The 24,001-nt window shown below is 38.2% G+C and overlaps 1 protein-coding gene across 2 annotated transcripts in view; it reads left to right on the top strand.

Moving 5' to 3' along the window:
* Positions 1-1,806: 1,806 nt before the first annotated feature.
* atad2b (ATPase family AAA domain containing 2B) overlaps positions 1,807-24,001 on the top strand; it is a 91,702-nt gene continuing 69,507 nt past the window's right edge. Inside the window, exons 1-19 of one of the 2 annotated variants that reach the window (XM_077219872.1) lie at positions 1,807-2,094; positions 4,537-4,694; positions 5,045-5,076; positions 5,470-5,617; positions 7,854-7,950; positions 8,216-8,342; positions 8,689-8,844; positions 9,006-9,078; positions 9,205-9,306; positions 9,429-9,540; positions 9,667-9,782; positions 9,888-10,062; positions 12,122-12,210; positions 12,473-12,632; positions 14,045-14,135; positions 15,101-15,412; positions 18,026-18,170; positions 20,644-20,830; positions 21,490-21,675. In XM_077219872.1, the coding sequence (XP_077075987.1) occupies positions 1,984-2,094; positions 4,537-4,694; positions 5,045-5,076; positions 5,470-5,617; positions 7,854-7,950; positions 8,216-8,342; positions 8,689-8,844; positions 9,006-9,078; positions 9,205-9,306; positions 9,429-9,540; positions 9,667-9,782; positions 9,888-10,062; positions 12,122-12,210; positions 12,473-12,632; positions 14,045-14,135; positions 15,101-15,412; positions 18,026-18,170; positions 20,644-20,830; positions 21,490-21,675 (2,577 nt within the window). In that variant the 5' untranslated portion in view covers positions 1,807-1,983. Of the gene's footprint in view, positions 2,140-4,536; positions 4,695-5,044; positions 5,077-5,469; positions 5,618-7,853; positions 7,951-8,215; positions 8,343-8,688; positions 8,845-9,005; positions 9,079-9,204; positions 9,307-9,428; positions 9,541-9,666; positions 9,783-9,887; positions 10,063-12,121; positions 12,211-12,472; positions 12,633-14,044; positions 14,136-15,100; positions 15,413-18,025; positions 18,171-20,643; positions 20,831-21,489; positions 21,676-24,001 lie in introns of both variants that reach the window. The other variant, XM_077219871.1, reaches the window with a different exon arrangement.

Consider the following 24,001-nt stretch of genomic DNA (forward strand, 5'->3'; position numbering starts at 1 on the left):
TTTTCTGAAGAGACTCGATCACTTTATAAGATGAACAGATTTAATTAATCTTCATTTGTGTTCCGAAGTTGAATGAATGTCTTTCAGGATAGGAACGACATGAGGGTGAGTAATTAATAAAATAATTGTCATTTTTGGGTAAACTAACCCTTTAATAAAAATGTTTTTAGGCAAAGATAATCAAGGTGCATTCACTCCATGCTGTAAGTCCGAGATTCCAACTTGTAAAAAGCCTTCACGTATACTCTTAGAACTCGTAATTACAACTTGATCCTGTACCACCTGACCACTGCAGATTCAAGGTGTGTTCATACCATGTCGTAATTACGGTAATGATTCTGAACTTGTAATTACAATGTGTAAACTCGTAATTTTATGAGAGCTATCGACTTGTACCACGTGGCCGCTGTACCACCTGACCACTGCAGATTGAAGGTGAGTTCGACTTGAAGTGGCGCTGCGCAGAATGATCTTTGTATAACATCAAAATACAGCGAGAGCGATTTGAAAGCATTCTGAAATGAACGCAGCATTATTTAGCCGTTGAATATGAAGCCATAGAAACGCATTAACAGCTTTGAGTAGAACGTCAATGTATTGTCATCTCGAAATTAAGGTAATTACGACATAATGTGAACGCAGCATCCCATTTAGACTGCCTCTGAAAACTTGCAGGCAGCATTTGGGCACGAAGGTACCTCACAAAACTTCTGAGGCACAGTAACGGTTTAATGAACTACAGCAAAATAGAGAAAGCTTTAGTCATAACTAAGCAAATATTTAATTAGTACAATAGTAATTTCTCGCTAGAAGTTACATCAAAAGTGAAAACAGTTGGTAAAAAATTTAAATTAACATTGGTAACAAAATTAACAAATTACACAAACTGACCACCAATTGCAACTTTCAGACGCCATCTTTATTTTCTAGCTCAACTGTCACAGAATGGAAAGCACAGGATTGTGGGATATCAAAGGCAGCAAAGGAGACATCTATGCTCTCTTCAAAAATCCATCAGACCAAGGTATCTCAGTGGACAGGAAGTTAAGCTACCATTGGATTCGGACATGACTCGATGCCTAGAAATGCATCCTCCGAAGGCAGCATTTTTAGGCCATCGAGTTTTGTAAGTTGTCTTTCTATCTGTCAGCACTTGATAAGAATATAGATGTTAGAGTACTTCTGTATGGGATGGAAAATGTAGGCTATTTAAAAAATAGAAAAACTAGAGTAGGAATTACTAAATAATAATTTCTTTTCCATTCCTGAATGTCCCACATTCAATGTCCCTGATATTTTCAGGTTAGAAAATATGTAATAATTATTACAATTAATTGTAATTTAACAATATCATATTCATTCTTTTTTGGCAACAACACCTTAACAAAAAGTACTGTGGCAGTACCATGACACAGTGAAAATATTCAATGGTAATACTTAAAAATACCATGGTAGGCTACTAGCATGGTAAGTTACATGTTCAAAAATTATATGACAGTGGACAACTGTTTTCTTACGCAAGAAAAAGACTAAAAAGACAGTTAATACATTTTCTAACTTTAAAAATGTAACTTTTACAATGTCCTTCACCAAATAAGTAGGCTATACTATATTGAATAATTTATTGTAATATAAATAATTTATTGCAAAGAAATTTATTAAAACATTAGCCTACTGTCAGAACCAGCGGTTTAAATATAAAAACCGAATTCTTACACTTTTTCTCACCTCTTGTATACAAATCTATTTTTCAAAATTTCTCTGGCGCCAACTTCATACAAGCGCGCGCACTCTCGTCGTTTCTCTCTGAAGCGGAAGTGGCTCGCCGGAGAGTTTCGGCTGGCTGACAGCAGAGGGAGAGAGAGAGAGAGAAAGAGAAATGGCGCCTCGGCACTCTACTAGCTGAGAGACACAATCAGAACGAAAGCAACTGACAAGAGCTACAGGATAGGACCTGTCTATCAGCGGGGACAGACAGCAATCATGGTGAACACCAGGAAGAGCTCGGAGCACAAGACCGTCAGTCCCTTCATCTCGGGCCGGACGAGGTCGTCTCAGAGGAACACCCCAAACTTGGACGAGCACAACAGCCGTGTAAGGAAGAGAGAGACACCGGCAGCCTATTCTCTCCGCCAGCCGGTTAGCGAGCTGCTCACTCTGGCCTCTTGCAGATGGATGGTGGATGGATGTATAGATAAATGGCTGGATGAATGGATGTCCACATCTTTTGTTCCCAAATTGCGCCTTGTCTGACACTTGGCGATGTAGAAATTGCAGTTTAATGACACGACAGCGCTTAATCTTGGCGTGTCGCTTAGTTTTACGTGTTTTGCTACACATACTAGCTGGACTTTAATAAAGCCGGCTGGCTGGTTTAATGCACTCAGTGCCCCTAAGTTGTCTTTGTTATACTGGTGTCCGATTCGCGAATGAATTGTTCTATTGAACCGATTCTTTTGAATTAACCGAGTGAACCGATTCGATGTGTTTGCATGGTTCTTCACTTTGACAACTTTGGCAGTAAAACTGACAACGACATATAACTTAATATTTGACCGTATATATATAATTTTTTTAGAGCAGGTAGGGGCATGTCTGTATACACCTATCTATGTGTGAAAAACAAGAATTGGAGTAGGAGCAACGAGATGAAACTCAAAATAAGAATATAGTTTATTACAAGCGTTTTGAAAACAGAAGTAGTTTGAAAACATTTCACCACAAAAAGAAATATGAGCGTTTTGAGTGATTAGGTGAATCGGATCATCGAAAACAATAGTTCAATCGAACCGACTCGCTGACAAGAATCGAGCGTTATTTTGTTGCTGTGTGTTTGTTGCGCTCGAGAGGTACCGGCGCGCGCCATGCTGTCACGCGCTCCGACGCACCGAATAACAGTCACAACAAATGCGCGTTTGTCACCTTTTGTCGGATAAAAAAAACGTCTCGACCTCCGTGTGTCTACACAACAATCAAACAAGCTAGTGTTGGGGGAAGGGAAAGCTCAGCTGAGACAGACCCCTTGTGGCTCAAAATAGACATTGTTCGTGATTTTGTTTTGTAAAGTAAACTTTCAACTTGAGAGTATTTAACGTTAGGTGAAACTTCTGATTTCTCTGTACTATCGGCTCTTGGCACAGGTTGTTTTTGTGGATGTGCACATTAGGAAGGCAGTTTGAAACTAAAATCCCGCATTCATATCATGGTTATCGTGATATTATGGAACTGCCATGTTTTTTGGACATGTACCATGGTAACGTTACTGTCATGGTTCTGTACTGTATAGTGAAGTTCCATGTTGCTGTTACCGTCTGATGTCATCATTTACGACCACAATACTTTTTGCAAGCGTGTTCAGTTTAATTATCAAGTTCTGTGTTAGTTGTTAAGAATGCTATAAGTTTTAAAAAAATAAGTATTATATACGCTGCCACGAGTTTCTGATATAAGTGGCTTGTCCTCTGGCAATGAATTTAGTCTGCGTTCAATATCCTTTATGTTGTTATGATTTTTGAGTGCATTGTCACTATTTAATTTTACTTTACAAACCTTTCAGTTACAGATTGATTTAATGCAGGTTTCCAACAGTCACTGAAATCCTGGAATCAATCATTTTAAAAACGTGATTTGATATCCATGCATTTCATGACATCTGGACATCTCTACAATTGTTTTGTTTGTAGTTATGTGAGTTCTAAAATAACATAGTATTTAAATATTTTATAATTTCTAAAAAATGTTTTAAAAAATGACATCCTTCCTATGGTAATTAAAAAATGGAAATATCATCAGGACATTTTGGGAAAAATATTGATTTCCAAGTGTGGGTAAATCAAACAAATTAATACTTATTATATTAGTATTATTTTATAAATTTTAAAGTCATTTAAATTATATAGTGAATTTAGATGCATCTAAAAATATAATCAGTTACATTTTTGTGAGCAAAACTTGTTCGCAGGCTATAGTGATGTATCATTTATGGATCTTTTGATGTTCTTTTGAACGAATCATCAAACTGATTCACAAATCGTTCTGAATGATTCATTAGTGATTTGTTCGGAGTTTGAATGGTTTTAAAAAATTACTTTCCAGTATTTAGCAAATTACTGGAAAGGTCATGGAAATGATTTGGTTATAAAGTATTGGAATAGCATGATTTCATAATTTTGGCTAGTTATTTATTTATTTATTTTCTTATCTAGCATGTTTTTGGTGGTGTAAACGGTGACTATGTATGAATCATAGGCTTATATAGTCAGCAGGTAGGTTTGAATGAGATCTGGGAGGAGAGGATGAAGAATTTGGGAGATGACATGATTCCTTCGCTCACCGGGTCAATAGAGGATGATGAAGTCTGTCACGTAAATCTGATTGTTCTTTCAGGCGACTCGTGGCCTCAGCTGTGATTTGGCGTCAAGTGTCCCGATTACAGATCATATTTGAGTGTGGACTCTCCATCATCATAATTCTCTCTGTGTATTCTGCATGCCCGTGCAAGCTTTTTAATATCCTTCACACCTCTGCCTGTTATAGAAAGAGCCCGGCAGTGATGTTAACAGCAGTAGCCCACGTTTGTCCCCACCTCCCAAGCGGACACGCAGACAGACGCCACCAAGTTCTACTGATACTTCTCCAAGTCCCCAGAGTAAAGGCCAGAGAGGCTCATGGACCATGTCCAAACACTGTACTAGGTGAGGTCGGACAGTCGATGTAGAGTTGCATGATTAATGCTTATTTTTTGTGGTATTTTGATGATCTCATCCCATTATAATCAGCGTTGCAGCATTTTAGTTTTGTGTTGCTCGCTTTTAGTGTATATTGGCTTTTACACTGTCAACATGGCAAATGGGCAACATGACATGCAGCAAATTTAAACATCATTTTCATATGTTCTGACTAAATGTATTTAGATAAGAATTTATTTTACTCCGAAATAGTATTAGGTGTTTCTGTTAATTATGCACTAAAACAAGGACTTTTCTGTTTTTTTATACTATTTGTTTAGAGCTATTTTCTCATGCATTATCACCTTGTTTTCCAGGTTGTCCACTGGTGCCTTGCAGAATGGACACAGTAAGTGTATATTAGTGTATTCATTTTCATTTACTGAATCATTCTTTATTGAAAGCTTTTAAGGATGTATCACCTAAAATGGGCACACACATCCGATTTCTTTCCCAGCTGTTTATGTTCACTTAAGACATAACTGACTGTGTTTATTGTGGATACCTTCCCAAGATGGTATTTTGACTTGATGTTGTGTGTTTTTGACTATTCAAGCTCAATAAGTCATGAAAGAGAACTTAATTTGGTACTGTCGATCTGTAACACTCAAAACAAATAGATCGTATTTAGATGAGTTACATCAGGTTCGATCGCAATGATGTTTGATCATGAAACGCATTTGAGGGTACGTTTAATGTTCATCAGGGATGACTTTAGTAACCCCCTTTTTTTAACGCATAGGTCGAATGAGTCTGAGGGGTGATTCTACATCAGAGGGGGACCATGGTCGTATGAACGGTCACGTTGAGCTCAAGAGAAGCCGTCGCATCAGGAAGTCCCAATTCGAACACCTTAATCAGAGTTTACTTTTCGACCAACTTGTCAACAGGTAAAATCTGATGCTTGTATGTGTCGTTGATTCATGCTCAAAGTATGATGAATTTTACAAAGTAAAATTTCAAACTTCAGACTTTCTCTCCAGTGCAAAAAGACCATTTACTGCCAATGAACTTATGAAACGGCTTGTTCAGGATCTTTGCTTCTTTTCTTACTGACGACAGACAAATGTAAACACGAACACATGATTAACTACATTTACACGTCTAGACACCTATTCAGTGTTGGGCCGAACAGTCAGCAAATAATTTATCTCCTGGTTGTCTGTCTGTGAAGTTATTGAGCGTCAAATGATGTTGGATGGTCTTTTTCCGCTTCACGACTGCATACCAACTAGAATTTCACCCCACTAAGAGCTCACAGTTCGAAATCATGTTCTGTTTGGACTTTGTGTGTGTACGTTATAATTCCCTCATGGTTTTGAGTAGCTAGTGTATAATTAGTAAGACATCTGAAGCCAACAAAGTTTCCTCTTGCAGAAACAGGCACTTTAAACTCAAGAACTAAAACAAGACGATATACAGAGTTCACGAGCAGATCTAGAAGTGGGCTCGCTATGTATGGTGATGGCAGTTGTTCAGCTTGCATTCATGCACATAATGGTTTCTGATATAATTGGTGATTCCCAGCCAAGGCTACATGTATCCCAGGGGTACTTAAGCAGGTTCTGGCTGTACTTGAAAAGATCTAGACTTTGGTTCATTAAACCTGTAAGTCTTTGTTGAATTTTTTACAAATGACAGGCGTCTGCCTTTGGTAATATTTCACACTCGTTTGAGCTTCTGTGTTGTTTAAATTTCTCCATACTGATACAAAGACTGCAAATGACTGTACTTGTGTTAAAAATCTCATCTTAAGCTCTTTTATACTGTAAATAAATCTGCTGTCATGTCTTTCTCAGGTTAAGTTTTGTGACTGAACACAGACATTTGTGGTTTGACTTTGATGAACACTTGGCATATTTACACTGGCATGGAGGGGCATTTTCATTTCAGTCCAATGTGCAAGCAACACACTCACACTGTGGATTGTGGGATTGACAGCAGATCGGAGACTATGTTGAGAGCATCAAAAGGTTCATAAATGCTCAATTTTATGCAAATGCCAAGCGAAAAACATCAGGCTGCAGCCAATCATTGTGAGGTGCAGGTAGTGATGTTTGTCATGAGCATTTATTATAAGTGCTTTATTATATTGTTTACTTATTGAACGCTTTGCAGTTGTTCAATATTTGCTAAATATTGCTGTGTGGATGTTGTCATTGAGAATAGAATAGGTTGGGTTTAAAAAGATGATTAATTTGACACCGTTTTATTTATTTTGGGCATTGGGAAACAGCTTGCATCTTTCCAACTGTAATTGAATGTAGGCTATATATGATTAAATTGGCCGTGTCCTGAGCAAAAACAGTGAACACTCACTTCAGACACACCCCAAAGCTTTTTGAGCGGCACTGAGCTGAGTTTTATTGTCAGTGTACATACACCATTACAGATGCGACAAGATAACGTTGAAATGCAATTTTAACCAATGGATTTACTAGGCTGTGTGTCCTATCAAGGATTTTAGTGTGAGCTAACATGTTGCTGCCAGTCAAAGACAGATGGTGGAAGTGTATTGGAGAGAGGAGACCTGCTGGTGTGGCACATGAGTGTGCTGAGCTGCTTTACTCGTTCTGAGCGATGTTACTCCATACTGAAGCTTAGTAAACCTCTTTATGAGCTCTCTGCCGATTACTGATTTTTACTATTTTTAAATATCTCAATGTTTGTGTATCACAGTTTGAGAACTTTTGTTTTATTAGACTAAAATTAAAAACTAAGTTTTGTTGTTAAATGCATGAAACTCTTGTGTCTAGAGTTGTCAAAAGTAAAGACTTTACCAAATTTAAAAAATGTGATTGTACCAGCATTTCCCTCTGGCATTTTGAGCGCTGTTGAATGGATTCTTAAACGCTTCTGATTGGCCGTTGTGTTGACGCGCTCAACATGTATGTCTGTGATTGGCTACAATGATCAACAATGACATCTTTGACTCTCTTCATCGAACACTTACACTGATACACACGGGAGCGTTTGAAAGCGGCGTCTATCGACGGATCCGTCTATCACCAGTTATATTAGGGATCCGCTGATAGACGCTCCCGTGTGTATCTATGTAAGCGCTTGTTTTTTTAAAATCATCAATTTTCAGTTTAAAATTTGACAACTCTACTTGTCTGTTGTTAGTACGGCAGAAGCAGTTCTGCAAGAGATGGACAACATCAGCAGCATACGGCAGAATCGGGAAGTGGAGCGCCTCCGCATGTGGACGGACACTGAACTGGTGACTGCTCCTATCCTTTAACCCTGATTACACAGCAGAACAATTGGGCCGTCTTGTTTTCCATCTCATTAAGCAAACGATTGCCCACTTTGAGGTTATTAAAATCCTGTGTTGCTCTGAAGTATTGGCCTCTCTCTTCAGTGTGGGCTGTGAACCCACTGATGAGTCAACTCGCATACTACAAACTCCATTGCTCCATGATTCTTCTCCAAATTTCTCATTTATATGTTTTATTTATTTATTTATTTGTTCATTTTTGGTTCAGGAAAACATGGACATGTACTCTCGTGTAAAGAGGAGGAAGTCTTTGCGGAGGAACACATATGGAATGCAGGGGCATCACAAAGTCATGAGCAAATCAAAGGACCCTGAAGAGGAGGAAGGAACTGAAGGTATATGTGGATTGTGGACTTATGAGGAGAACAAATAATGGTAGAGAACAAGATATAACATTTAGAATAATAATAGTGGTATATTATTATATAAAAAATCTGGCACAAAGAAAAAAGAGAGTACTGCTTTCAAAACTGTTGCAAACAGCACTTTCAGTGCAGACAGCTTTGTTTTTATAATATTTTAGTTATGACGTGTCAACATGCCAGTTGTCTGGTGTAGGTTAGTGGTAGGCCGATATATTGGAAAGGCTTAGATATCCGATATTTTTTAAATATCGACATAGGCCGATACGCTTTTCTGTTTAGCCGACATGTCGAAATAGTCCTCTTTCTCATTTTTAAGAGTCTCATGAGGAGGGAGAGGAGGATGAAGATGTGGAGGCTGATGATGATGAAGATGACGAAGGAGACGAGGCAGAAGAGGTTGGAGAGGAGAACGACAGACCTTATAACCTCAGGCAGCGTAAAACTGTGCAGCGATATGAAGCTCCCCCAATAGGTACTCGCTTCGGACACATTCACACGAGCAACAAAGCTCTCTATGCTCACTCTCTATGTCTCACTTAAACTTAAGCCATGTAGCCTGTGCAATTGTTTAATTATTTAAAATTATGATTTGCTTTTTGAATGTGTTTTATTCATTTATTTGTGTTTTCTCAGAGCCAGTGAACCGGAAAAGCAAGGGCTCTCTGTTCGACACACACCGATCTCCTGCAAGAAGAAGCCATATTAGGTGAATAATGGTTATTTGCGGCTGTCCAGATGTTTCTGTCCTTATGTCTCATTTCTCCCTTTGGTATGTTTTATGATTTTTGGAGGGTTATTTATTTATTTTTGTCTTCTGTATTTTTATCACCAGAGTAAAGAAACATGCCATTCACAGCAGTGAATCAACATCATCATCAGACGAAGAGCGTTTTGAACGGCGCAAAAGCAAAAGCATGAGCCGAGCTCGTAACAGGTGACATTGCCAAACTGAATGACTGTTTATTCACTCAGTTCGTGGCTTGTTACAGAGCTGAATTGTGTGAACTTTTACTAAGGTTTGATGTTGATTTAATATTTATCTATATTGTGTTACAGGTGTCTACCCATGAACCTGCGGACAGAGGATTTGGCTAGCGGCGTTCTTCGAGACAGAGTAAAAGTGGGTGCCAGTTTAGCCGATGTGGATCCCATGAATCTAGACACTTCTGTGAGTCTTGGAGTTTTATACTCATGTACATTCAATGTATTATCATCTCCTTGATGCTTCATTGATTTCCATTGAGGAAAAAGATACTTTGTGGGATAACTTATGTTCTTGTCTCTTTCAATGCAGGTGAAGTTTGACAGTGTTGGAGGTCTCACCCACCACATCCAGTCTTTAAAAGAAATGGTCGTCTTTCCTCTACTATATCCAGAAGTGTTTGAGAAGTTTAAGATCCAGCCTCCAAGGTAAGGCTTATTGCTTATATGATTTTATTTTTCCAGTTTTGTGTGTAATATGCATCATGTGCTTAAACGTCTGTTGACACCAACAATTTTTCCCCCTCTTTGCAGAGGATGTCTGTTCTATGGGCCTCCAGGAACTGGGAAGACGCTTGTGGCGCGGGCTTTGGCTAATGAATGCAGTCAGGGTGACAGAAAGGTGTCTTTTTTCATGCGCAAGGGCGCCGACTGCCTCAGCAAATGGGTGGGAGAGTCTGAGCGACAGCTCCGCCTACTTTTTGACCAGGTGATCTAATAGACAACCTCACAACCCTCATCCCAGTATGACCTTGAGCTAGTTTATGTTGTCTGTGAGGTGATATTTGTTGATGAACAGATATTGTGCATTCCTGGCCATTTGTTAAGTTGTAATGTGTGGAATACCATTTCCGGGTCCAAACATCCACTTGTTTCAAAAGAAAATACTATCTCAACAGCTGTTTATGATTACCATTTATTCATATTACACATTTAAGATAAGCTTTTATAAACTCATGGTGTACAATATGAATGAATGTACGCTATCTGAATGTAATTTTGATGTGTATGTGCGTGCAATCACTTGACGACATACCGGCGCCGCTCTCGATTGGTCTCACGCCCTTACAGTAGGCTACACATTAACATAATATGCAGTCACTGCATGGAGTGCGTGTGGTTGAGCAGTGTGGTGAAAAGTTAGCCTGACATTTTCATACTCAGATTCTTTTCAGAATGTGAGTCTGATACTGCTCCATTAGGGCTGTGATTATGGGGTGTGTTTCAACCGAATCAGGAAAGAAATGCCTCTGCACTCAATTGGATAGACCTACAACCAATCAGCACGGCCATCGGGGCCAAGTGATAAATTAAACTTTTTCCAAATCCAGTAGGAAGGACGGCAAAAACATCTTTCCCATCGACAAATGCCTTGATTGCGGTGCGCGGTTCTCTGTTCTTCTATATCTTCTATAACAGAAGCGATGGCTGAATCTACACATCTAAATTTTACAGCGTCAGCCATTCTTTGTTGTAAACGAGTTCAACCCAAGCACTCTTTGATGATGTGGATGATTGGTGATACTGATGATGGTGATACTGTTGATCATCTGTCCATCATCGTATAAAGCCCGCCCATCTTATAAAGCCCAATTTGATTGGTCCGAACAGCTTTGGTTAAGTCATACTTGCTTCACAACGGATCAAGTCCAGACCGAACCCCCCCCCCCCCCCCCCCCCCCCCCCCCCCCCCCTTAACAGTAGGACTCCCGGAATTCTATAACTACTATAATGGCCATGGCAGTCATTCTGACTGCTCATACATTATTTGCATAGAATTTCAATAAGCTATATCAAATCTAAGAATAAATGGACCTGTAATATTAGGATAGGTAATAATAAACATCAGAACACTACATTTTAATTATGATGTATGTAAAAATGTATTAGTTAACCAACAACCACTCAGCCTCATCAAGGCACTGAAGCATGGCTAAAGCCTCTGTGGCAGTCATTCTTCTTGCTGACATTGTTCTGATATTCTCTTTTCAATATTTCAATTTGGTTTTAGCTCGAAGCTAAAGCTGGATTTCAGCTTTGCAATAGACTAAACAAACAACAAGCGAAATTGTTGCTAGTCAACTGTGATCCATCTTCAATAGCGGAAAAAGGAGCAACCGACACACGGTCTGTAATGCATACGGTCTGTATGACTGTTATGGCCATTCAAGGTAGAAATACTCAAAACTCTTTTGTGCCTTGTAATTTTAATAAAATAACAATGATAGAATAAAATATAGTCACATTTAGGAAAAGTCAGGGTCCTATAGTTACATGGGTTTTATTTCAACAAAGTTATTACATTGCAAAATTTTAAAACAGTCAAAATGACTGTCTTGGGAATTCTAGTGTTAAAAGTTGTGGGCGGGGCTAAGTTCGGCTGGCATCCAGGCTAGTGAAAAGTAATATTGGGTCAGAAAACATGATGTAACACACGCAAGCCTATACTCTTATTACTCAACTGAGCCAAATTATCTTTTCGGGTGCCTAAAAAGAGCCAGAATTCCCATTATGATGAAACAGCCTATCAGTCACGTGGGTTTAATGTGCGCTACCTCGGAATTTATTCGGCAAATGCATTTCCATGTCCCATTATTCTCATTAACTCTTTTTTGCAGAAGTCAAAAACCACCTCAAGTGAGTGTAAAATGCGCAAAAAAACTGAGTGATGGAAACATAGCTAGTCTCTGCTTTTTCCCTAGCTGTTTTGATGTGTTAGGAATGTGATTGTCCAGCCACACACCTAACACTCCCTGTCCTCCTGACAGGCATACCTCATGAGACCCTCCATCATCTTTTTTGATGAGATTGATGGCCTCGCTCCTGTTCGCTCCAGCAGACAGGATCAAATTCACAGGTAATGCTTTCAAATGAATGTGGCAGGTATTGCAGAAGGTTTCATCATCAGGATTAGAAATGCTCCTGAAGGAAACAGATAGTTCATTATGATTTCCACACAAAGGGTTTTGGTATTACAAGGAATGCATCATGGGAAACAAGATATTTCTTGCTCGTTTGAAATGAGTTTGATGTCCTACCCACATTTACACATCAACACCTTTTCATTTTACATGCAAAGACGTTAGCCAGTCATTGTGTTTTTGGTTTTAATGTTTTAGCTCCATAGTGTCCACATTACTGGCATTGATGGATGGTTTGGACAGCCGGGGGGAGATAGTGGTCATCGGTGCTACAAACAGACTCGACTCTATCGACCCCGCACTCAGGAGGCCCGGACGCTTTGACCGGGAGTTTCTGTTCAACCTGCCAGATAAAAAGGTGCACAAATCCTTTTTTTACTTTGTCGGGTATTGTGTTCGTTGCCCACAGCCAACTGACACTCTGTGTCCCAGATTGTCCTTGGTGTCCCTCACTCAAAACACTTATCCTGAAATAGTCTGACAGCTCAGTTTATAGTCTTTCGCAGCCTTTTTGGCCTTTGAAATGCATCTTATATGATAATCTCACATATTCTGTTTGTCAAGCTCGTTGACAACTTGACAAATGGAATGCCAATTTAATTTGATGAGTTCGGTTTAGCTCGCTGCCGTTATCTGGGCATTCCTGCATTAGTTCAAAACATCTCATGACTGGTGTTGAAGCCTTTAACGTTACCTTTAAACAAAGATTTTCAAGTCACTTTTACAGTCAAGCTACTGTTTTGACTAAGTGTTTAGCACTCCAAGCTATAAATAAATAGACGCTAACTACATATAAGCCTTTAAGGGAAATATCTTTTTAAATGTATAGCATAGATATTTTTCCTTTGTCAACCAGTCAGAGCAGTTCTGCACTATCTGCACAAAAATGAGGATTTCAAATAGGGTGATAGCTAGCATTTGAACAATCATTGTACTCTAATACCATCAATCAAACCAGAAAACATTCAAAGACACAGCGATGATCAGTATAATAGACTATTATTATTGTAATACATATTATAATATTATTTTGTATAGGGTCCAAAAGTCTGAAATGCATTGCAAATCTGGTATTTAAAATTTAATTAAAACAAAAACAAAAATCAACTTCTTTTTTTTAAATTTAAAGCATATCATTTGTAGTGGGAAAAAAATACATTAAATTGTAAACATACAAAATATATTTTCACTAATGATCTCAGACCTCATATATACATTTATTGTATGTTATTTAATCTATTTATTGTTTAATCAGAGTCATTAAAATTTAAAACAAAATTTGTAATAAATGTGGAATCAATTGTGAAAAACAATCTGTATTTTCATTTTTTTTGAATATAAATGTACACACATTTATTTTGTAACTAATATTTTATTTACTTTTTCAATCAAAACTTTTTATTTGTCACAGAATCAGTAGAGTAGGGAAAATAAACAAACTGGAACAGGTTTTGAAGACCATACATAAAGCTAGAAAACGCCACAAATTCTTATATAATTGTCAAACATAGTTACACCCCGGCATAGTTCATGACTGTGCGTCAACTACACCTGAGCTTTGTAGCTGAAGTTGTAATATTAGGTCATGTCTGTGCTGCTCTAATTTCTGGATGTGTATAATGTTTTTCTTCACAGCAGGGTGCTGGCTAACCAAACGTTAGCTTTTGTGTTTTCTCCAGCCCCTTTGTTAAGAGTTTATGATCAAAACAGTTTGGCTGTGCTTTGTTTCATCTGTAAACTGTCTGTGTTTGTGTTAATGCTCACCAACAGGCCCGAAAGCACATTCTTGAAATCCACACCAGGGACTGGAGCCCCAAGCTAGCCGAACCCTTCATAAATGAGCTAGCCGAGAAATGTGTCGGTAAGATGGATGTAAAAGTCATGATTTTCTAACTTCAGCTCTACAGTTCATCCCAACTAGGTGCAAAGTTGAATCCGTTTTGGGTCTCAAGTCATTTCTCTCTGTCCATAAAAAAACGCAGTCAGTCAGAACATGTGTGATGTTTAATCTACATTCAAAGTCAGGTGTGAGCTGTGAACTTGATATCTCTCATAAAGTGTTTTGTTGTCTTATACTCGGAGGATGAAACAAATGGTAATGCCCTAATGAGAACATTTACTATGTTTTACACGCCTGTCTCGGCTGTGAGTGTTTGTTCTTCTGGTTTTATAATTATTTAATGCTGGAACATTGACTCACTGATGCATTTTATTTGCTTAAAAGTGAATAAACAGAGTGTCTTAAAGTGTATTCTTAGATATTGCTATGTTTGTGTGACTTAATTATTTTTGCACTTTTCTCAAATTTTAAGAAAAGGTTTGCCTGATAATAAAAGGCATTTTTTTTGTTTCATTGTGTTATAAAACATGTATACATATATGAGTGTGTGTGTATGTATGCGTGTGTGTGTTTGTGTATATATATATATATATATATATATATATATATATATATATGTGTGTATATATGTATGTGTGTGTGCACGCATGTAAATTAAAATAGGGAATGATTTTTACAAATGTATTGAGGGAGAGGGGCATAATATAAAATGTAATTAAAAATTTATAATTTTTTTATTGTATTTCATTTTTTGCACTTCTCAAATATAAAATTACATTTTCTGTTTATGGAACACAGCATTAATAATTCTACTGTTAGCAAGGCTATAATGAAAACATAGTAATGCCTTTTTAATATGAATATACCTATTTATTTTTGTGTAATTATACAACTATTAGCTTGTAAATATTTAAAGCTAGCTATTTGTCCATATTTCTACATGGTGACAATCGTGTGTCAAACTCTGCTGTCTCTCCGTGTCTCAGGTTACTGTGGGGCCGATATCAAAGCACTTTGCACAGAGGCTGCGCTAGCGGCTCTGCGGCGGCGCTATCCTCAGATCTACGCCACCAGCCAGCGCTATCAGCTGGATGTGGGCTCCATTGTTTTGGGGGCGCAGGACTTTGGTTGTGCCCTTCGCTCCATAGTACCTGCGGGCCAAAGGGCTGTGGCTCCGCCCGGCCAGGCCCTTTCCTGCGTATTGAAGCCCCTGCTGGAGCCCACGCTGGCTCAAATGCTTGCCTGCCTGATGCGAGTCTTCCCCCACGCAGAGCTCCTGCACAGGGAACACACACACGGTACGCCCTCCATTTCCTGCTGATGGGTTTTATTTTGTTTGCTGTTCTTTCTTTTATACATCAGAGGTACAACAAATCTTCTTTTTTCATTTAAGTGTTTGTCATCCATTCAAATCTATTTTTTGTACCTTTCGTACGGAGCTTTTATAATTACCACCTCATATTTCTGCTGGGAATAGAGTTTTCCCAGTGTTTTTAATGACTGCCCTCTTTGTAGAAATAAGTCATGTGACTCCAATCCCTCCATATTACATATAATTTTACAGTTAAACTGCTTATTTGAAGTGAAACTTTATATGAAATGTTAGAGCTGATTGATAAATTGATTCATTTTAGAAATGATTGATAACTGGTGAGAAGTTAAATGAACAATTAAATGAAACTTGACCCCTTTTTTATGTTGATGTATAATAATTAATTAATTAATAATAATTAACTTAATTTTTCAATTAGAGCAATCTTTTTCCTCTAGAACACCTCTGGTCTTCATTATTATTTTTTAATGACAGCCACACTGAATGCATTGTAGTTTGTATAAACGCTAAACACGTGATCAGGTTAATGTGAGTGTTTGTATGTCACGAGCTTCAAATCGCAATTAATTGGCATGCCGCACACTGCACAAATATGCAAAGTTTCCCTCTGTATGTGCTTAATAACCATCTCCTACATTGGTTCTTTGTTTTAAACAGTAGACTTAATATTTATCCATTTCTGTTCATAATTTGGAGACTATGAGCATGAACTGTTGTGCCGTGCTGCTTATATTTGTCAGGCAGTGTCGTTTGTGGATGAGAATCCGAAACAATTTATAGCCCTACTTGTTTTTAATGTTTTTATGAAATATCTGTAGTGACCGCATGATCATATCACCATATTATTTACCGCCATGCAAGCTACAAATTAAAGCTTGGCGAGCCGCGGGAGTTTTGCTAGTTGCGCAATGAGTAACACTGCCCTACAATGACTTCAACTATTTTCCCTACCCCTTATTTGATTTAGGAGGGAATTATAATTATTTTTTTCCAGTACTTTTCACTTTAAATTTTTTTTTGAGAGGGTAGGACTAGGTCTCCCCAAGCTATCTTTGTATCATTATGTATTTTGTTTGAGGCACCTGGTACAATGGATGTTACCTCCAGAGTGGGCTAGCCATGGAACAATGTGTTGTTTCGCTTATACATTTTAAGTCCTTATTGATAACAAAACTACCACTACCAGTGCGTAATTACTCGATTATGTCCCATCTCCAAACAGTTTTGAAAAAGACCTCCCGCATTTAGGGGGTTGAGCCTTTTTTAAGCCCTTCGTCTGCTATCTGGGTCAACCCAAAGTCGTTAATGGGTGAAACACCTGTGTTATGAAAGAAATGAGTAGATAAAAATATCAGTTTTCTGGAAGATGCATTGAAATCTTTGGAGAGACTTCTCTAAAATCAGCTTTCCTAATGATCAGTTCTGGAAATATCTACAAATGAAACATATGCTGCTCACAAGTATCTTTGCCTCCCCCTCACATGCTCCCAGGGGTAAAAACACTGGAATATCATGGGTACTGGCCATAAGACATCTTAATATTGTTCCTTACGTATTAGTCAAATGGGCTAAAATATTAGTTCTGCTGTTAAGATCTTTTGGGATGCACAAATGAAGATGAAAAATGGGGGAGCAGCACTGGTAATTTAAAGTTTATCTATAGATATATTGGAACACGTCTTATACAATTAAACATTTTACACATATTCTACTGGACACCCAAAAGGCTGTTTAGAGATAATCCTGATTTTTTCCAGAGAGAGGTGGGGAACCTATTTCATGTCTTGTGGCAATACTCAGAAGTCCAGTATTTTTGGAGAGAGGTACAAGATTATATTTTATAGATATCACAGACCCAGTAGGATCTCTTTCCTAGTTTATACATTCCTGGTGACCCTCGGCCTTGGAGTCATGTTAAAAAACTGGAATCGCAGTGGATACAGAGCTGCATCATGCTGAGTAGACGTGTGATTTGTTAAAGCTGAAGCTGAAGTATTGCTAAAGTTTTATGTATGTTTTTGTTTTAGTTGTTTGTTTATACCAATATATATATACATATATATATATATATATATATATATATATATATATATATATATATATATGTGTGTATATTTATTTATTGGTTGCAAATAAGAAAATCAATAAAGGAAAAATAAATGTAGAAATAATACATTTGCAATAATATGCCTCCATGCCTTTTTAAACTATTGTCAAAATAAATTTGCAAAGAAAATATTAAAATCAGGAAGATATCTAATTTTTCTCTTGCCTTTTTCTCAAGTTCTCAAGAGAAAGTGCCAACTACAAAAGCTAAGATTTTCAGGATGTGAATTTTTTACAAATGTATTACTGAGGGAAGGGGTGTAATTTAATAAACAATAACACATAATTATTATTTTATTTTAATTTATTTTACTATACTTTCTCCAATATTAATGCATGACATCAAATCGCTGTTTCTTGCTGAATATTCTGTTTTCAGTTTTTTCAGTTTTCTATATTAAATAAACTGGGCGTAAAGCACTCTGATAGAAATGGCAGCATTTAAAGTCTCTTCTCTTGCCTGTGATTTCAGACATGGACAATCATCTGTTGGTGGAGGACTCGTACAGCGAGGACGAGGAATGTCTCGGTGCTCCTTCCATTTATGAAACTCAGCTAGGATCGCCGAGAAAAGCAGCCTCCTGCACCATCCATAAACCCTTTCTCCACTTTACCACGTGAGTTACATAAATTCATACAAAACTCAGTTGTCATCCTCCGCACCCTTTTGATTAATCGGTACACTTAGACCCTTCATTTATTATGATTATGCATAATTAACAAAATTGTCATGAACAATTACTACCATATAGCTGTTATCTTTTAGATTTAGAATATTAGGTATTATAACTGTTATTGGAATGTAAGAAGTTTAATTGTATTTTTAATTTATATATTTAATTTTAATTTTTTACCATGAATATATCCTTTAAAGGGGTGGTTCAGGATTTTGGACATCGGACCTCATTTCCAAGTTAGCCTGGGTGTTATTTATCAGTGGAGACAGTTTTCAAAAATCAGTTGCATAGTTCGCCGGTGCTAGGCTAGTGCGAGTCAACGGTATCTGCTAGTCTGCCATTAAAAACAATTTTAACCCACTCCACAGTACACCAAAAGCAAATAAATTATAACGCTAGACTATTGATGTCTGATTCTTGCATCTCAATGATCGCATTACATTTATAGGATCTAGTTTCTCAGCAGCGGCGGAATTTTACTTTGCTCCGGTTAGTAGTACTGCGGCCGAAAAGAAAACACAGAACAGAAGCGCACTACAGTCGGGACCTCTAGCTAGCTAATAGTAGTCTTGAATACCAATATTGAAACATTCGATTGTAAACAAAGGAATTGGCAACATGGTGATATACTTTGCTACTAAATATCACAACTTAATATCACTCTGCCGCTGCTGTAGACTGTGCTAATAAATACAGGGAACAAAGTATAGCCCCTTTCACTCAGCGCGTTGATCCCGGGAAATTGCCAGAACACCTTCTGTGTGAATGCAAACACGACCCGGGATCGATGCCGGGTTGGGGACCTACTAAAATTGCCGTGTTCAGTCCCGGAACGCGCGCTGTGTGAACAAATGCTTTTGGTGTACTGGGGAGTGGGTAAAATTGTTTTTAATGGCAGACTAGCAGATACCGTTGACTCGCACTAGCCTAGCACCGGCGAACTATGCAACTGGAAGGACTGGATGAAAATTTTTGAAAACTGTCTCCACTGATAAATAACGCCCAGGCTAACTTTGAAATGAGGTCCGATGTCCAAAATCCTGAACCACCCCTTTAATGCTGATATGGCAATAGAAAGTAAACGAAAAACAAAATGTGTTAAACGGTTTGTTCACTCAAAAATGAAAATTCTGTCAGTATTTACTCACCCTCATGTTGTTCCAACCTCGTAAGACCTTCGTTCATCTTCGGAACACGAATTAAGATATTTTTGATGAAATCTGAGAGCTGGATCGCTCTTCCACAGGCTTCTTAAGGGATTGACGCTTGCCAGCCCTGAAAAGTTATTAAAGATATCGTTAAAATAGTCCAAGTGACTACAGTGGCTCAATCTTAAGTTTATCAAACGATGAGAATACTTTTTGTGCGCAAAAAAAACAAAAATAACGACTTTATTTCAACTATTCATGTCCTTCTCTGTGGGCCTCGAGTCAGTTCACTAGTGTAATAGTGTAAGCTTCTGTTGTTGTATGTCACACACATCACACACATGACCAGCGTCGGCCAATAGTGAGCCTACGTGTGACGTAGCTCTACGCAATTACACTAGTTTAACTGACTAGAGGCCCATAGATAAGGAAATGAATAGTTGAAATCAAGTTGTTATTTTTGTTTTTTTTTGCGCACAAAAAGTATTCTCATCGTTTGATAAACTTAAGATTGAGCCACTGTAGTCACTTGGACTATTTTAACGATGTCTTTAATAACTTTTTTGGGCTGGCAAGTGTCAATCCCTTAAGAAGCCTATGGAGGAATGATCCAGCTCTCAGATTTCATCAAAAATATCTTAATTTGTGTTCCGAAGATGAACGAAGGTCTTGCGGGGTTGGAACAACATGAGGGTGAGTCAATACTGACAGAATTTTCATCTTTGGGTGAACTATGCCTTTAAATTTCAAAGTCCCTAAACCTGAGAGCTTTATTTGATAGTCAAGCGCTGTGTTTTGCTGCCATCTGTTGGAATGCTGTAGAACTGACAGTCAGCACTGAGATGTCTTTTGTTCCTCAGCAGACCTACTTCAATCTCGTTTGCATTGATTTGTTCTTCATGGTTCAGTGGTTGCGTTTTATGACATTAGCTTGAGATCATCAATACTCGCAGCTCTTCCTTAAATGAGATGTTGGCAAGTGGTTCATCTCAATATATTAATATACAGTATAGATGTCAAATGCATGAAAATTTGCCGTCCCTAAAGAGCTGCCAACTTTATCAATTACCTTTATTTCTCTTCATTACATTATTGGAGTTTTAGTCAGTCATCATAGCTTGATTCCGCTTGTCAGCAACTCTTTCTAAATTCAGTATCTGAGGTTGTGTCTCGATAGATAGATAGATAGATAGATAGATAGATAGATAGATAGATAGATAGTAATATGGATGGATGGACAATGACCTGTTTTTGTTTTGTTTCAGTTCTGCCTACCAGCAGCCCACCTCTTACCGGCCACGGCTGCTGCTGACGGGGCCCCAGGGCGCGGGCCAGAGCACACACCTGGCCCCTGCTGTGCTGCACCACCTGGAGAAGTTCACTGTGCACCGCCTTGACCTTCCCACACTATACTCCGTCAGTGCCAAAACCCCAGAGGAGTCCTGTGCTCAGGCAAGCTGAGATGCACAATCACTTTTGAATATTTCACACAGCCTGTGTGTGGGGCTGTAGGCTTGTAGTATTAACAGTGTTGTGAATAAAATGTGCGATCATGGTAGTCATCCACCTTATTCTTAATTTTAGAGCAGCTAAGCCATTTGTAGCATGAATGTGCGAGGCTTCCTGTGTCATTCGCTTCCAGTTATTTTTTCTGTGCCAAACCAGTCCATTATGCTGCTCGATGTTACAATCTGATATTTCTTATCATATTATTTTTAATTTATTATATAATCATTAAAATACTGGTTTGTTTCACAAATAGTTTGACCTTTTACGCCATTTTGTTGATTTTCTAGTTATTTACATAGCATCTAGTGAATCAGAAATCTAGAAAATAGCTTACTTCTGCATTGCAAAAAATAAGGTGGATGGTTTGGAAACACTTTATAACATTTATTGATAAGTCAGTAACTAACTAACAAAGATTAGATTTGCATTACAGACATATATATATGAATGAAAAATATGCATATTTCTAGCAAATATGAAAATGCACCACTAAAAATAAAAGATCAGTAAAAATGGAAAAGGTTGGTTGTACATACAAGAAATAAAAATCCTGCAGTCCTGCATTATTATTAGTACTAATTATATTAGTTTTGTGTTTGTAGGTGTTTCGTGAGGCTCGGCGGTGTGTACCCAGCATCATCTACATGCCTCACATCAGTGACTGGTGGGAAGCCATCAGTGAGACGGTCAAGAGCAGCTTCCTCACACTGCTGCAGGACGTGCCCTCGTTCACGCCGCTCCTCATCCTCGCCACAGCAGAGACTGTCTACCAGCAGCTCCCTGACGAGGTGACCAATCTGTCCTCTGTCTCCCCTGAACATACCTCAAAACATAAATATACTTTGTTGGATAACAGTCTGTGCTAGAGACGTGATAGTCTGTGGCTTGTTGTGGACAGAAGTACTATTACTTGGCCAAGTGTGAGGTGTACTTGTTTTTGTTTTTTTTGGCTTTTTTTCTCCATCTGGAGAAGCTGCATTGAAATCGATGCATGAATGTGTGTCGCTCGCATTATGTTAGGGTTAAAATCTGGTAAAATTAATATAAATAAAATTAAAGGGGTGGTTTACTGCTTTTTTCATTGCATGATTGTGTTTATGGGGTGCAATATAACACGTCTTCGTGGTGGTGTTGTTGTTGTTTTTTTAAAGCCTTATTTTTCATAAATTTCACCTTTATTGTAAGCCGCTTTCTCCTCTGTCATTTGAACGACCGGTTGACTTCCTGATTCTATGAAACCACTCCCTCAGAAACAGGCAATGGGCTCAGATTGGTTAGTTGGGCCGGTGTGTTGCAATTGGCTAAACTGCGTAGCGCACGTTGTCCGGAAACTTCACGCCCATTTCCTTTGCATGTGCTCTGATCAAATGTAAATAATGGTGTCAATACTGCCGTCTCAGTTTGAGCCAGAATCAGACCCGGCAATGAAGAGAGTCAAGCAGAACCTCCCCAAACACGGCTCTTACAAAACGTTCAAGAATGGTACATTTTTGTATTATTATTATACTATTCTACTATTATTATATAAGAGTTTCGATACGCTGTTACTTGAAAATGCTACTGCGGCTTGTTTGCTTTTTGCGATACGGCTTTCTCCTGATTAAATATTTCATATAATTGAATAAATGACTGAGTAATACAGTTTTTTAAAGTTATTGTTTTATCGATATAATGAACAACCTTTTATCTATTCACAAAACTGAGTTTACTCGGTGTATCGTTTTCTTTAGGTGTACATGTGGCAACTGTGTTAAAATCCCAACAGAACGTGAAAACATCTGATAACAGCAGCTAAAGTTTGCTGTTGCGATTACATATAATTTTTTGTCTTATACACACAAAATAGCATCGAACTAACTGGCTACTATAAACAAACAGCGTTGGCATTCGTTTGCGTTGTTGATCAAATCGATAAAGTATTCACGGAAAATACATTTACAATATTAGTACATAATTACAAATTCAGGTCCAAAATGTTTGTACGTGTTTGTCATAGACACGAAATAGCATAACTAAGTGGCTACTAAAGCCAGCGCTGGCATTTGTTTACGTCCTTGATAAAACTAAAACATTACTTCTAAAATTATACATGCAAATACATTTAAAATGATTAAGTCTTACTTACAGGTTGTGGCCCAACAACTGCTGCCTCTGGTTTTAAAGTTGGAACTGCTCCATGCTTTAGTAACAGTTTGTTGTTGAATCCGGCATTGAATTTGTGGAGATTCTGGAAGCTGTCTTCCGTAAAATGCGCAGCACAGAGGGCTAAATTACGATTATAATTTTCTGGAACATAATCAAACATAAATTGTAGCCATTGTTGACGAACTACAGCGGCCGTAGGAAGCCCGAACACAGAAGACGCGACAGGTGGGTGAAAATAACACACTTTCGACGGCATGGCTACAGCTCTCCACTATAACTCTTCCTCCTCGATAAAGCGTCAGAAATATGGCCATGCCCCCTTTTTTGCATATTCCGGACGGAGGGTTGATTATGGGTTAGTTGCGTATAAAACCCGGGAAGTATCTCGTTGTAGTCCCAATCGAGTCGTTTTTGTAGGCATTAAACTTCCTGATTTTTAAAAGACGACATCTCTGCTTACGTTGAACTTTCAGCGCAGCAACTTTGCAGATACTGTTCATGCACCAACAGCAACATTACACACTATTTAAAATGAAAAAAGTGAAATCGCAATCAACCACCCCTTTTAAGATTTTTTTTATATACTAACAAAATAATCATTATTATTATTATTTGTATACCTGTATGGTGTACCAATATAAACACACACATACACGCAAATATATATATGCATATATACTATGTGTGTGTGTGTATTTATATTGGTACACCATCTGCCCATCCACTAGGCCACAGGCCAACAGGCCTTCTTTCTTTTCCCTCACAGTTTCTTTTCCACCTTTTGTCCGCCTGTTCTCCCTTTTCTTCAAGGTCTGACCTGTACCCATCATTCCCTTTCTATTCTTTTCTAGTCCTTTTCTAAGCGCACCAGGGGCATTAAAATCAATTCTCAAAGACATGGCAGGAAGAGCATGTGAGAGAAGTCTTTAAAATGAAAGGGGCAGCGAGAGAGTGGAAGGCAGAGATAAG

This window comes from Siphateles boraxobius, unplaced genomic scaffold (genome assembly GCF_051911475.1).
Source record: "Siphateles boraxobius isolate OS27281-9 unplaced genomic scaffold, OSU_SipBor_1 8, whole genome shotgun sequence".
Classification (NCBI taxonomy): Eukaryota; Metazoa; Chordata; class Actinopteri; order Cypriniformes; family Leuciscidae; genus Siphateles; species Siphateles boraxobius.